Consider the following 15,196-nt stretch of genomic DNA (forward strand, 5'->3'; position numbering starts at 1 on the left):
TTGCGGAGAAGACTGCCAACCAAGGATCCCTTGAGGCGTTGGAGGTTAAATGTCTCAGGAACGTGCGTCCTTTGTAATCTGGAAATAGAGACTCACTATCATCTCTTCTTTGAGTGATCTTTCTCTCGCTTGATATGGGAGTCTTTTGCTGCTGAAGTTTGGATTTCTCCTCTGGCTGATCTACACTCTATTGCAGCCTGGATCAATCAACTTCGCGTCAACGCAGATACGCATGCTACTCCAGTCATCAAGCTCTACTTTCAGTCAGCCATCTACCTGTTGTGGAAAGAGCGTAATGCTCGCGTGTTCACAGCTGTCTCCTCACCTTCATCAGTCATCCTTGTCTCTCTCGACCGTATGATGCGTGACCGTCTCCTCTCTTACCCGGCAAGTTCTTCTTTCTCCTCTTTTTTACTTCTTTTTATCTTTCTTGTATAAGACTTCCTTAAGACTTTTTTTACCTTGAGTTGTTGTTGGTTGTTTTTGTTTCCTTGCTGTAATAAGTTGTTTAAAAACAACAGTATATAACCTTTCAAAAAATGATAATCTTAACATCTTACCAGAAAAAACAACAAATATTGACTTATTTATGTGAATATGTATTTTATTTTAAATCATTATAGTGGACGAAGAAAGCACCATAATTTGTACAACAAATTTTCTTAGATTCACGTCATCATACTCACCATTTTACCATTTTAATTATATAATTTTACATGAGCTTCTTCACCCTCCCCGGTTATTTTCTCTTAATTTATAACTACAATATAAAGTTATAAACTATATATATTATAAATTAATAATTTATTTACCCTTGAAGTCTAACGATTAAAAATAGAACATAATTCAATAGATATATGATTATATTAATAAATTAGTAGTTACAAATTTGAAATTTCTAGAAATATCAAAAGTTGTATGTTAGTTAATTATCTTTTAAATGACATTTATTTCTAATTCTTTTTGGATGAGAATATTTTGGCTGAGGTGGATAGTCTCAAAAACCTTGAATTTAGTTCCTTTTATATAGTAGGATACTCGAAACATGAAAATGTTAACGTTTGGACTCCCAATGTTCCTCTATTTATCTAAACTTCTTCGCCGAATCTAAGCTACGACCACGTTCCAAAAAAAAAAAAACAAATACACCAAATGATGGTGAAATCGATAAAATCCGTGTCAGTTCATTCAGGATACCTCTGATCGGGTTTGTCCTCTCCTTTTATATCATTCAATTTTGTGAAAGGGTTTGATATTCATCGATCATTCTTCATAGTGATTGGGTTTTGAAATTTCAATATGCATCGACAGAATGATTTTCTCTGTTTCTTGCGTGAAAGTTTAGGAGATATTGGATTGAACCACTAAGATCCAAAACGAAATTCAACTTAATTGCTTTCATAATGTTTCTCAGAAAAATAGAAAGGCGATCCAGTGGAAGATAAGATCTTGAGATCTGACGAACATATAAAAAGAAGACTTGGTCCTAGAAGCCCAATGTATGAGGGTTCTGAAGCATAAGAAAATGTAAGAATCGTTATACATATTCATTTATTAAATAATCTGATGAAACAACTAATTTTTCTATAGAAACCACTGAATCATCATGTTTACTGCTACTCTGTTGGTGGTTGATAAAAAGATTTGTAAATGAATTCTAAATTAGTTGAGCTACCTATTTTGTTTGTTCTTGAGTGTAGAGTTGTGGACTTTTTGTCTCTGAATTTTCAGAAATTTTGAGCTACTTTTTATTGTCTAAGTTGTGGACTTCTTTTGGTTTTTTAATCGAAATCTTTTTTTTTTGTAGTTCTTACAATTCCCTAGCTTTGTGCTTTAGTGATTTGGTTACAATTTCTAAAGCTCATTAGATTACAAACTTCATGAGCAAGGACTTAGATGATGTGTTAGAGAAAATAACAAAGAGAATTTACCTCAATTGTTCTAGCCATAGCACGTGCAGTAACACAAGCTATTGAAAAAACCATGTCTTTTTTTTTTGTAACTTGAAAAAACCATGTCTTCTGCAATTACAGAGTGCTTACAGGTTTGAAATTAATGCGAAATGGAAGAGGTGATTTCTTTGTGTTGTTGAAAAAAATGCTTATTTTTCTTTTATATAGAGTGCAGTTGGTGACAAAGCAGTTAACCAGCTTCAAAAATCTGTTAATTCAAACCTTGAGGCAGCAATAGCCGTCAACGTGTCTATTGAGAATAAGGAAGCTGCTGAGAAGATACATCAGCTTTATACTATAACTAGAGTTGCATAAGGTATTGATCAGCTCTGTGTTAGTTTTATCGTTCAGGATCTCCAGTCTCTGCTTTATACTATAATTCAGGTTATAAATGGAGTTGCTACACTGTTGAGTGGACCACGGTACGTGCTCCTAAGAATTAAATGTATTTGATGGCTCAATCTCTCTCGTGCAAGTGGTATATTCATTCTGATAGTTTCACTGGTATTGGATATACTGGAATATAAATCCATAAATGACAGCGAAAAGCAAGTAAAGCAGCTTGGAGCTATCTCAACCATAAAGCTGCCTAAAAATTGGTTGAAGTCTCAGAATTTCCAAGAACAGTGTATCTTTTCTGTGATTGAGCACCTTGCTGTCCACTTCTCTCAATGGAGCTTCCATATGTCTTTTTCGGAGCTTGCTATTATTCCCATTATGAGGCTTAACAAATTTGGCGAGAGAACCACTCTGGAAGAGTTAAAGCTGGTGGTCAAACGCTTCATCAAGCAGGGGGAGTTGAATATTGAGTTTTTTTTGGTAAAAGTTGAATATTGAGTTTGTACACAAAACTATCAAAGCATCATAGACAAAGGTCGTGGAACAAAAAAAAAGTGATGCAAGTGTGAGAATAATAATAATGCAATTCGTTGGTTTGCCACTCAGATTGCAGGGCAGGATCAAACCGTAGCTGTTAGAATTATCAAATTATTAAAACCATTTTTGTTTCATAAATTATTTTCATAAACACACAAAACGTCTATGCAATGCGTGTAATCAGATTTATGTTAAGTGTTCTTTAGAAAAAAAATGACTTACAAACAAAAGCTAAACAAATAGTAACCTACTTTTAGACCGTTCACAGTGATAATTTTTTTTATATATCTACCATTTATAAATTTTGGGTTTGAAGTCCTCACTCATACCAATTTTCGCGAGGTCATGAGACTCATGACCATGTTTGAGCATGTAGATTCGGCCTTGAAAAAAGGATGACTCAACACACAAACACTACCCAACAAACAAACAAAAAAGCTCGAACATCAAATAATAGTATTAATATTTACAATATTTCCATAGTAAAATCTAATTATTTAAATTATTAAAAGAAGAAACTGCAAAATTAATATTAAATCAACTGTAAGAAAGAAAACCTTCTATACCTTTACAACTAAAAATATTTCAAATCATGAAGCAAAATTTATTTCCATCACAAAACAAACTAAACAAAAACATAAATTAAATAGCAAACAATAAATGATAAATTTAAATTTTGACTAAAGCAATAAACTGAAGAAAAAAAAATAAAAAACCCATTTACAAGTAGGTTGGTACTTTAGTTTGGGGTTATTTGCCGAATAACCAAAACAAAATAGAAATTAAATATTTAGAGAGATAAGAAGAGAAAGTATAGAAATGATGAGATGTTGGATATTTAGTAAAATTATGTTTTTTGTATGGTTAATAGGCCTATTTTCTGTACTTTTAAAGACAAGTACAAAAATGAAAACTTAATAATTGTAAAACCAAACAAACTTTATACAGTATTAGTTATAATTTTTACAGTTGTCTTACATAAAATAAATAACCAAGATAAAGAATATATATAGATCTAAAATAATAAGTTAGTTAATTTTTTCTTAGTCTTACTAATTTCCTATATAAAATTCCAATAAAACACAACAAATAATAGTTTTATATTTTTTTTATATAATTCTATAACCAGTTCCAGTATATATCATATTTTTTGGTAAAAGTATTTATCATATTTTTTATACAAATTAAATTAAACTAATATTATAAGAAAAAATCCGGGCATAGCCCGGAAACCCCCTAGTAAAAATAAAACACAGATATATCCATCCATGAATCATGAACCAAAATTAAAAAGCTTGTGTTTGACAAAATCAATGCACAACAAGACTTCGTTAGGGAGTTTCTCAAACATGCCACCTCTTATAAGAGGAGGAAAAAACAACCAACCAGTCGTCAAAACTACAAACCCTACCGTAAGCGGTCGTGAAACCATATGACTCATCTTCCACCTCCGGATAAACGTCCTCTTCTTTACTGCTACTTCCACGGCCGTGCAAACTCCATGCAACACAAAGAACCAAGTGACTTCTCCTGTAGGCATCTCATGGGTAATATAAAAGAAGATCAGCTCGTGAACTGCACCGGAGACCAAGAACGTCGCCAAAACCGCCAAAAACCTAGCATGATCGGAGCTCATTTTCCATTCAGCTATTCGCTGCACAGGGTCGTACACAGCTGGCCTGAGTATCGCTGTGACCATGAGGTTCCACCGGCGACCCCAGAAATCTTGAAGAGAAGTGGGTAAGTACGGTTCATTGAACTGTGGTTCTAGATCGCATCCGAGAGAGATAAATACTAAAGCTTTGACGAGCATTAAGCCAATCTCCAGCTCCAAATATATATGCAGAGAATATATAATCAATAGCATAGTCGGAGACATGTGTTGTTTGTAATCATACATACGTAACAACACACCAAAGATGACAATTTTGATGGCGAAAACCCATTTGGGGATCTCGTCTTGAGATTTAGGGTTATGTTGAGACTTGATGGGGAAGCAAGTGAAGTAGATGAACCGGGAGAGAGTTTGGGGAAGTGGGTAAAGAGGACCTTTTTCGTAGGAGAAGAGGATGAGTTTAAAATTGGCGAGCCATGTGAAGAAAAACGCTGCGGATCCAGAGAAGTGAACAGAGGAGAAAAACAGAGGAAGGAGAAGGAACAGAACACAAACTGGAAGAACAGAGAGTAATCTTAAACCACCGGGTTTGATACTTTGATTCTGGTTGATAGGTAGTAACAGTAGGATACAGAGATGATTATAGAAACCCAGACCTTGATGAAGTTCTTGAGTTCTTCTTCCATCTCTCTGTATCCTTTTTTGTCCAATCACCGAGGCTTTGACTTAAATTTCGTTTGGTTATTATTTATTTTTGGGGAAACTCGATTTAACAACTAAACACGTTACTAAGCAGATTCGGACGTTAAGGAAAAAGATTGATCTTGTTACAGTAACTTCAAAGGGATATAAGGAAAAAGATGGATCTAGTTATGACTTGCAACTTCAAAGGGATATAAGGAAAAATATGGATCTAGTTACAGTAAAACTCTATAAATTAATACTTAATAAATTAACAAATATGATAATAATTAATAAATAAATTTGAGGTCATATCTAGTTTTATGACTTGCAAACAAAGGGAAATAAGGAAAATATGGATTTATATACAGTAGAAACTATATAAAAGCTGACTCTATTAAATATATTGAGTATACAATACCAACACCATAAAATCAAATTTTAATTTTATTTTGCATAAGATATATATTTAAAATATTAAGGTAAATGAAAACATTTTTGAATAATAATTTTATAAACTTATAAAATATCAAAATATCAAAATCTCAACAGTATTAATTTATATAGTTTTTACTGTACTGAAACAACTTCTGATGTGGTATATAAGTATATATGCATGGACATTCAAATCGTGGTATAAGGGTTTAGATTGAATATTTTACGCTTCATTTTTTTTAATATTTAACGTTTTAGAGATTTTTTGTTTCAAATTAAATGATATATTCAGTTTTCAATAAATTTATTAAATTTTGTGTTACATGAATTTTAATATTATGCAGTTTATTTTTTTATTAAGCGGATTATAGTTAGTTGGATAATTAATTATATGGTGCAAGTTGTTGGATCCAATTTCGATCGATTCGTGATCGGACCAATATAAGGACGGGTCCGATAGGAAGATAAGAAGTCGGCCCAATAACGAGAAAGAGATGAGGTGGACACAAAACGTGGAGATCCCGAGGATCAAGAAAGTCGTTGAGAGAGATCCGGAAAAGAGACATCTATAAGAAGAAGGTGATATCGAGATAGAGGGGACACGTGAAATACTAGAGAGCATTAGTTATACACATCGACCTCGCCCTTAAGCTCGAGAGTTGCTCATTTTGTAATAGATCTCAGTTATAACCTCGATCTCATTCATTTATTGTATTCAACCCCAATCAATCAAATAAAATCCATTTTCATCAACCGAAATCTGATTATATCGTTGTGTTCTAAAAGTATTGTTGTCCACATAATTTTTCTTCTCTAGTTTTACGTTCAAACACTACCAAATACTTAGTGTGGGTTTTAGAATCCACACAAGTCACGAAAGCAATACCAAATCAAGGCAAATTTTAAATACTAGATATGACTTCATTTTTCTTTAATTTATGTGCATACTCCGTTATTTAATAAATGGTTTCCAAAGAATGCTAATGAATAAGATTTGATAAACGAAAAAAATATTTATTTCATTTGTAAGCAAAAATATTTGATTGAATTAAATATTAAGGGATTGATTGGCAAGTGTTTTAGAAGTGCTGTAAAATCTCCCTACAGTCTAAATTATTTCTACAGCTTAAATTTTTGCCAATCATGCTTTGTAAAGATTTTAAAGCTACTGATTTTTTTCTTTTAATTTATTTTTTGCTGTGGAAAACCATAAATTTAGAGCATTTATTTTTTGATTTAGAAAATTTATATGTAAGTCATTGAATCTTTTTAAACCAACAAATAATATTTTACAGCAAAATTATCTACAGCCACATCAAAAAAAAATCTTCAGTTTTATTTCTAAAGCAAAACTACAAAAGCTACATCTCCTTCCAATCATCCTCTAAAATAACATATATGGACAGTTAAACAGGAAAATTTCTATTTGCTAGGCTTTATCAGGACAAAAATTTATAATGATTGTTGGGACATATTTGATATTCTTAACATCTTACCATTTAAATATCAAATTGAATATTGACTAAAAAAGACTTCAAATATGATACAGAGCTTCAAACCAGGGTCCCAATCATGCTTAGAGCAGGATTATCGGGAGAGGGGAAGAGTTTTTTAGTGGGGTTTATAGGTGGGGGGCCCACAAAAAGGGAAAAATCGGTTACAAGAAAGCGAAAATAAGGATCGCTATTCGGTAGATTTTTGAACTGTTTGCGGGTCCTATTGATACGTGGCGGTCCACGATCAGTTGGTCTTTAATTTTTTTCTTACTCAAACAAAAAAAAAATAAAAAACCCCATGTGGGGTTTCAGCGTTAATCATGGTCTTAGGGCATCTCCAACCCCACTCTATTTTTTCTTCTAAAATAGAGTTTAGAGTAAAAATAATCCAATGATACTCTATTTTCTATTCTATAATAGTGTAAACCTATTTTTCACTCCATATATAGAGTAACATTTTTATTTTTTGTTCATCACTTTCTTTTTTACTATAAAATAGAGTACCATTGGAGCAACATCCAACTCTATTATAGAGTTACTCTATTTTAGAGGAAAAAATAGAATAAACCATTGGAGATGGTCTTAGGGCATCATTAGAGCATGATTAATCCGGGGTTCTTGGGATGGGGTTTTTAGCGGAAGTTAAGAAACTGTTTCTTAACTTCCGCTAAGAACCCCACTCTAAGAACCCTGGGTTAATCATGGTCTTAACCATAGTCTCTTAGCTGGGGTTCTTAACAAATGATTTGACACTTTTTTGTTTTTTTTTTAATTTTTACACTTTTCAGCTAAGAGACGACTTTTATATCTCTTAGAGCATCTGTATTGGTGGGATGAAGAGAGATGGAGAGAAAGTCCCTTGTTCTGCTTTTTTTTTTTTTGGTCATAGGAGAGTAAGGGACAACCCTTAATTAAGGGCTTTTCCCTTCTCTTTCTTCCTCGGTTCCCACCCCCTTCCCCTAAGGGATGCCTTAAGGGCCTTCCAATACAGATGCTCTTACTCCTTCCGTTCCCGATAGTAAGATGTTTTAGATTTTTTACTTATTCCATAAAAATAGATTTTCTATATGTTTAAGATACTTTTTTATACTTTTAAGAAACATTAAATGAAAATATTTGAATTGATTAAATTTCATTGGTGAAAAGTTATTAGAAAGTGTATAATAAAGTAAAAGAGAAATTAAATTGTAAATATTTATTAAATTCTTAATAAGCGTGAACACTTTAGAAAATCTTACTTTCGGGAATATAGAAAGTATTTAAGAGACAGTTTTTAGTTAAAATCTAAGAAAAGTTAAGAACCGTCTCTTAGCCGAAGCTAATAACACCACTTAAAAGACTAGAGTTAATGATGGTCTTAGTCTCTTGATATATACTTATTAGAACAAAATCATTACCTCGATAACACAAAACATTCACTGAACAAGACTTCTTCACTGACTTGCTTCGCAAGTATTTTCCATTGTGCGTCTCAATCTTCTTGAATTTACAAATACTGTCTTCGGACCAACCCTTTTATTGAGGTCAGAGTATCCTCGATGACCAAACATCTCGTTAAGACCATTCCTCAAAGATGGTGCAAAGAGAAACTGATCTGGTATTAAAAGAGGTTATGGCTGTTCTACTAGAATAAGAGTAATAAGATATCTGTTATCAGATGCTTAATCCTTCATTTAGAATGATATTGCCCGTTTTAAACATAAGGTTCCATGTGTTTGACACTAAATTTCATCAATTAGATAGTTTAAGATTAAAAAAAAAAAAGATAAGATAATTTAAGACCAGAGATGTTCCCACGACAGGACGTGTATACATTAGATGATCAACTAAACTAAAACCACAATTAGTGTATTATGAAATTCCACAAAGTAATTCAATTCGATAATCCAGCTATAAATAAAACACACATACATCCATGAATCATGACCCAAACGTAAAGAACTTGTGCTTGACAGAATCAATAAACAACAAGGCTTCGTTAGGGAGTCTCACAAACATGCCACCCCTTATAAGAGGAGGGAAAAACAACCATCCACTGGTCAACACAACAAACCCTACCGTAAGCAGTCGTGAAACCATCGGACTCACCTTCCACCGCCCCACAAACGTCCTCTTCTTCACCACTACTTCGGCAGCCGTGCAAACTCCATGTAACACAAAGAACCAAGTGATTTCTCCTGTAGGCATCTCCCGGTTTATATAATAGAAAATCAGCTCATGAACTGCACCGGAGACCAAGAACGTCGCTAAAACCGCCAGAAACCTAGCATGATCAGAGCTCATTTTCCATTCGGCTAGTCGCTGCACCGGGTTGTAAACCGCTGGCCGGAGGATCGCCGGGACCATGAGGTTCCACCGGCGACCCCAGAAATCTTGAAGAGATGTTGCTAAGTATGGTTCATTGGACTGTGGCTCTAGGTCGCATCCAAGAAACATAAAGACCCAAACTTTGACGAGCATTAAGAGAATCTCAAGCTCTAAATATATATGCAGAGAATATATAACCAATAGCGTAGTGAAAGACAAGTGTTGTTTGTAATCATACGTATGTAACAACACACCAAAGATGAGGACTTTAATGGCGAAAACCCATTTGGGGATCTGGTTTTGTGATTTAGGGTTTTGTTGAGGCTTGATGGGGAAGCAAGTGAAGAAGATGAACCGGGGGAGGTTTTGAGGAAGTGGGTAAAGAGGACCTTTGTCGAAGGAGAAGAGGATGAGTTTGAAATTGGCGAGCCATGTGAAGAAAAAGGCTGAGGCTCCAGAGAAGTGAACAGAGGAGAAAAACAGAGGAATAAAAAGAAACAGAGCAATAACTGGAAGAACAGAGAGTAATCGTAAAACACCAGGTTTGATTCTGCTTGATACGTAGTAGCAATAAGCTACAGAGATGATTGCATAAAACCAAACCTTGATGAAGTTCTTGAGTTCTTCTTCCATCTCTCTAGATCTTCTTCTTTGTTTTCTTTTTTCGATCACCGAGGCTTTGACTTAAATTTTGGTTTGGTTATTATATGTTTTAAATGATCAGATGAATCATGCACGTTCTTAATATAAAATCAGGGAAATTTGATTTGACAGCTAGACACAATGTTAAGCAGATTCGGACTTTAGAAATTGCAACTTTCATGGGAAGCTATCTCTACTCCAGGAGATGGAAAACAAGGATGGGGAAATTAGATTTGGGTTTTATTGTAACAGCTTCTTAATTTTAAGGAACACAATTGTAAAAATGGATATGGACAGAATAACTGGAGGAAACATTTAGTTCCTTTTTCTAGAATAAAATTGTTTTAGTGAATAAAATTAATATTTGAAAGAAAAACTTGGGAACCGTGCATATACAGACTGGCAGTGAAAATAAATAGGAACAAAATGGGGATGGTTGCATTTGAAGCTACCAACAATCAAAAGCTCTCATTGGTAATTTTCAAAATGCACATGCTGGAAGCTTTTAGTTGAATTTATTAGTTTGTTTATTGGGCAACGTTTTCCATTTTTTTTTAATATATAACGTTTAAAAAATATATTCAAAATTAGATGACATTTTCAAGTTTTATGTAAAATCTATTAACTTTTATATTTTATAACATTTGTATATGCAGTTTATTTTTATTATTTTATTTTATTTGCTAGATAACTAACGGTATGTTAGTTTAGAACGAAAAAAATAAATATCTTAATCTATTTCTATAATTTTAAAACATCAATTAATAAAAAAATGTAGTATTATCAGTATTGAAATTCCATTTGATTTATACTATTTAATGATTATTTCATTTATACTAGTCTCAGCTTTAATACAATTTCTGTTTTAATTTGATGTGTTTTTTTTTTGTCAACATTTTCATTTCATTGAAATGAAGGTCCAATAGGTTTACAAAGTAGATCAGAATATTAAAATTTAAGCCCATTTAAGGGATAATTACAACAAATCAAAACCGTCTCTAAAGTATGCGTGTTCGTTTCCAAGAGATGTATTGCCACGTCTGTGACACGTGTCAACCATGCATTGATTCTCTCTTTCCTCCGTGATGCTTTTTCTCCGATCACCAACTCCGCCGTGAAAGCCAAGTTCGATTTGAGTCCCTTATTTCGCTGCTTCAAATTTTCCGATCCAACTTCTGGTTGATCCTCCGTTTTCGCCTTCTTCAGATCATTAACGCCTTCTCCTGACCGCTAGGGAAGCAAAGCCCGCTCCTTGGTTCATCTGACACAAGGACTTTTAACCGCCCCACTTAGGACTGACGGACTGACGAAGCTCCGATATTACTCCCTTTGAAGCTTGAGAGGATACGTCGCAAAGAACGAAGAAGGAGATGGAAGAATAAAATCTCGGAGGGCCACCATTAACTCCGATCCGAAACAGATCGGAACTCTGATCTAAAAGATCAGAACTTTATTTAGGATCAACCATAACAGAGAGATGATAGGAGTGATAAGCGGCTCCGATTTGGTTGAAACATGAACACACCAAAAGTCGCCTTGCGAAGAAGAAGATCCGCTAACCGGAAAACAGAGTTCGATCAAACGATCGAAGATATATACATACAAAAAACAAAAGACAAAAGTTGATAACCGGCGGCGTAAGCCGCCGGCCACCAAAGACAAGCTCGATTTACTGAAACTTTAGAGAGAGGTCGGAGGAAAGTTTCAAGAGAGAGAAAGGTATTGTAATTTATTTTAATTTGATGTTTTAGAGATTATTTCCGTTTCAAGTAGATAATATTAATGTAGATATTATTGAAAACACATCCCTTATATATTAATTGATGATCATTTAAAAAGTTATAACCTATATTTTGTACTAATTAAAAAACGTCTTTGCTTATGTGTCAGTTAATTAAGCTGTTAATTTTGCTTATGTGTCATCCTACAAATCAGTTGTAAAATATGTTTGTCCAAATCCAATTGCTAGGCAATATATGTATACGTGATATGAAATATGATATAAAACATATAAACTTTAGTTTAGCATAAGAACATGATCGTAACAACTCAGAGCTATGTCTACAAAAACCTGGCGAATGAAAAACATTAGTTGATGATAATAACATTAGTCGATGATAATAACATGATCACAAGTTGACAAACAATATCGACGTTGGTAACATAAAAGTTGAGAAACAATAATCCAGTATAAGAAAATTTTATACAATACTCGACCATACAAAGTTTTATAAGAAACTATGATGATAGTTTATACATCCGAAAACTAATCTGATAGTTTATACATCCGAAAAAGTTGACTAGCAAATAAAATCGGACATCTTCTTCCGTTAGTCTTCAATAACAGTTATAATACTTATATTCTCTTGAAAAACTTCTACACAAAACCTTACTAGCCATTGTAGTTATGGCATTACAGTTATGTATATCCGAGAATTGAAAAACCGAAGAAAATGTCCGGCAGGCTTAGTATTTATAATTTAACCGAGCAAAATTGAAAGAAAAATTGGTTCATACAAAATTTAACCGAGACGTAACCAGTAAAATGACATCGAAGATATTTACTTTTTGTAGGTATAAATGATGTTTTCCTTTCTAGATCAAAAATTCAATAATACTCCCTTAATAATCTTATAGATATATGAGAATAAAATATGCTTGATACACAAGTCGAAAAGTTGGAAATATGGAAACTTTATATTTAAAATTCCAAACTTTGATAGCAAGGGTATATTTGATAATATCTTTTAGTCGTCTACAATCTATAACCCAATTGTTATCCCCTATATATTAATAGAGAAACATTTAAAAAGTTATAACATTAAATTTGTATTAATTAAAAAGGAATCTTGCTTAGGTGTCACTTAATTAGGATGTCAATTTGGCTTACGTGGCATGATAAGAATCAATTGAAAAATTAGTAAGTTTAAAATCCAATTGCTAGGAAAAGAACATTAATCCAAACATAAATGTATATGATATGATAAACTTAATACGCGGCGATCTCATTAAGTTAGATTTTATTTAAATGGCGATCTCCTAATTATATTGTGATTTAACATAATAACTTTTTTTAAAGTGTAAGATATATTCTTAGTCTGTATTACTTGGACATCAATTTAAATCAAACTTTGTTATATATTACAGCCTAAGTATTGCATGTTTTGCTATAAATCAGAAAGTAATGATTTTTTTAAGTATTGTTTTTTTATTAATAGCAAAGAGACGCTTTGATGAAAAAAAATAGCAAACAGATGCAGCTATTCAAAATTGTTTTGTTAATAAGAGAACAAGAAAGAAGAATTTTGTTCGGTTATCATGCCTTCCTTGCCTACATAAATTTCTATAAAGAGTAATACATAAATTAAGTTGTTTTTATTACTAAACGAACTTATATATCGAATATTTTTTCTTGCAACACAATTCTAAAGAAAGAACTTAAATTATGAAATTTATATTGAAGATTAAAAAAAAGCTTTGTCACCTGTCTAATTATTTTTTGTCGTCTAGAAAAACATTAATAATGACCTTTCGTAGTAGCTAATGATATATATCACTTTAATCTAACTTTCATCATATTCAAAGTATTGGTGGTAAACAAATAATACTATTATCTTTTTATATTTGGGTCTTAAGTATAATAATAGTCGGGCTGCAAAATTTTATGTTGTCTTAATGTGGTCCATAACCAAACTATACTTCAAATTATAAGCTTAATCCAATTTGTGATTGTCTTTTTAGTATTTTATTTTTTAATCTTATATTGTCAAAAAGAAAGTAAAAATATGATATTCTGAAAATTAGTGTAACTTCAAAATCGAAAATATATAAATTTTATTTAATGATATGTTAGTAAAAAAATATCCAAATGTATCGGTCCAACATATATATGATTATATAAACCAACAAAAATTGTATACATATAAAAGCAATTCGATCATATATTATTCTTAAATTTCTCAATACAATATATTAATTAGAAAACAACTATTTATTTTGGATTATCTATAATTGAGGTCTCTTAAATGGTCTTTCTAATTTCAATTGAGCCGAAAGAAGATCAATCGTAAACTACCGCTATTTTTATCGGTACAATACAATAAAAATCCTAAAATTTGAACCAAATTTTCATGATACACAATTTTAGAATCAGACTCTTTTGGTAAGTTTAAACTAATTGTTTTATACAAGACTGTTTAAATAAATAAGAAACTTTTCTGCCAAGTTAGTGCTTCCACAGAATTTTTAAGCTTGGTACAAAATTTTGAAAAAGTTCTATATGGTAAGTTTAATTTAAGATAATAAATTAATAATATACTAAGTCACCAAGTCTATAATTTCGACCATTTAAAACAATTTGCCAAATATGTTTGTGGTAGTTATTGAAAATTTACATAAATATTGGTTCAATGTATCAAACTAAAATACAGTTTCTAGATAATTAATGCTAATTTTAACTTTTCAAACAATCCGAAAACCTACCTATGCTTAATATATATATATATATATATATACGGTTGAGTTTTCCCTTAGAAATAACATCAATTTTTCACAACTCTTAATATAGGGGATTATAGGAGTATCAATGATATCACATTTTAATTTTTGATTTGGGCTTCGATATTTTTTCTATGTGTACCAAATATTTATTGGTAGTTAATTATTATATATCTAAAAAAACATAAATACTGAATATATATTAACCACAAGAACACATGTATTCATAAATCATCAGATTTTACAATATAAAAACATAATTTTTTTAATAAATATTTTATCCTGTGCAAGGTGCAGGTCTTATCCTAGTTGTTCGATGAAACAGAAACATAGCCACAGCTGTAATAAAACATACATACACAATTAAATCTTGTATATCATAATCATGTATCTCTTCTTTATTATTTAATTTGTTTAAAAAAATAAAAATGGCAAATCTGTGAATATATGTGTTTCTCAGAGCATCTCCAAAAATACACTCTATTATGAAATTCCAAAACTCTATCTTTGAAATTTAAAAGTGTTTTTCTCTAAAAGCAAAACTTTAAATTTAACTTCAACACTATTTGCATTTTATCTTATAGTCTTTATATTTGTCATAATTAGTTTAAATTCATAAAAGTTTGTAAATAACTAAGCACACATATAAAAAATATTACAATAGTATTAACTAACAAAATGTTATATTGAAATAT

At 31.8% G+C, this 15,196-nt stretch overlaps 1 protein-coding gene and 1 pseudogene across 1 annotated transcript; both read right to left on the bottom strand.

The window, feature by feature from the left end:
• Positions 1 to 2,290: 2,290 nt before the first annotated feature.
• Positions 2,291 to 6,438, bottom strand: LOC117129275 (annotated as a pseudogene).
• A 1,485-nt stretch (positions 6,439 to 7,923) lies between these two features.
• On the bottom strand, positions 7,924 to 15,160 carry LOC103844978 (probable long-chain-alcohol O-fatty-acyltransferase 4). The gene has a single exon (XM_033282824.1). The coding sequence runs from the start codon at positions 9,993 to 9,995 to the stop codon at positions 8,976 to 8,978; it is 1,020 nt and encodes a 339-aa protein (XP_033138715.1). The 5' UTR covers positions 9,996 to 15,160; the 3' UTR covers positions 7,924 to 8,975.
• Positions 15,161 to 15,196: the final 36 nt, after the last annotated feature.

This window comes from Brassica rapa, chromosome A10 (genome assembly GCF_000309985.2).
Source record: "Brassica rapa cultivar Chiifu-401-42 chromosome A10, CAAS_Brap_v3.01, whole genome shotgun sequence".
Lineage (NCBI taxonomy): Eukaryota > Viridiplantae > Streptophyta > Magnoliopsida > Brassicales > Brassicaceae > Brassica > Brassica rapa.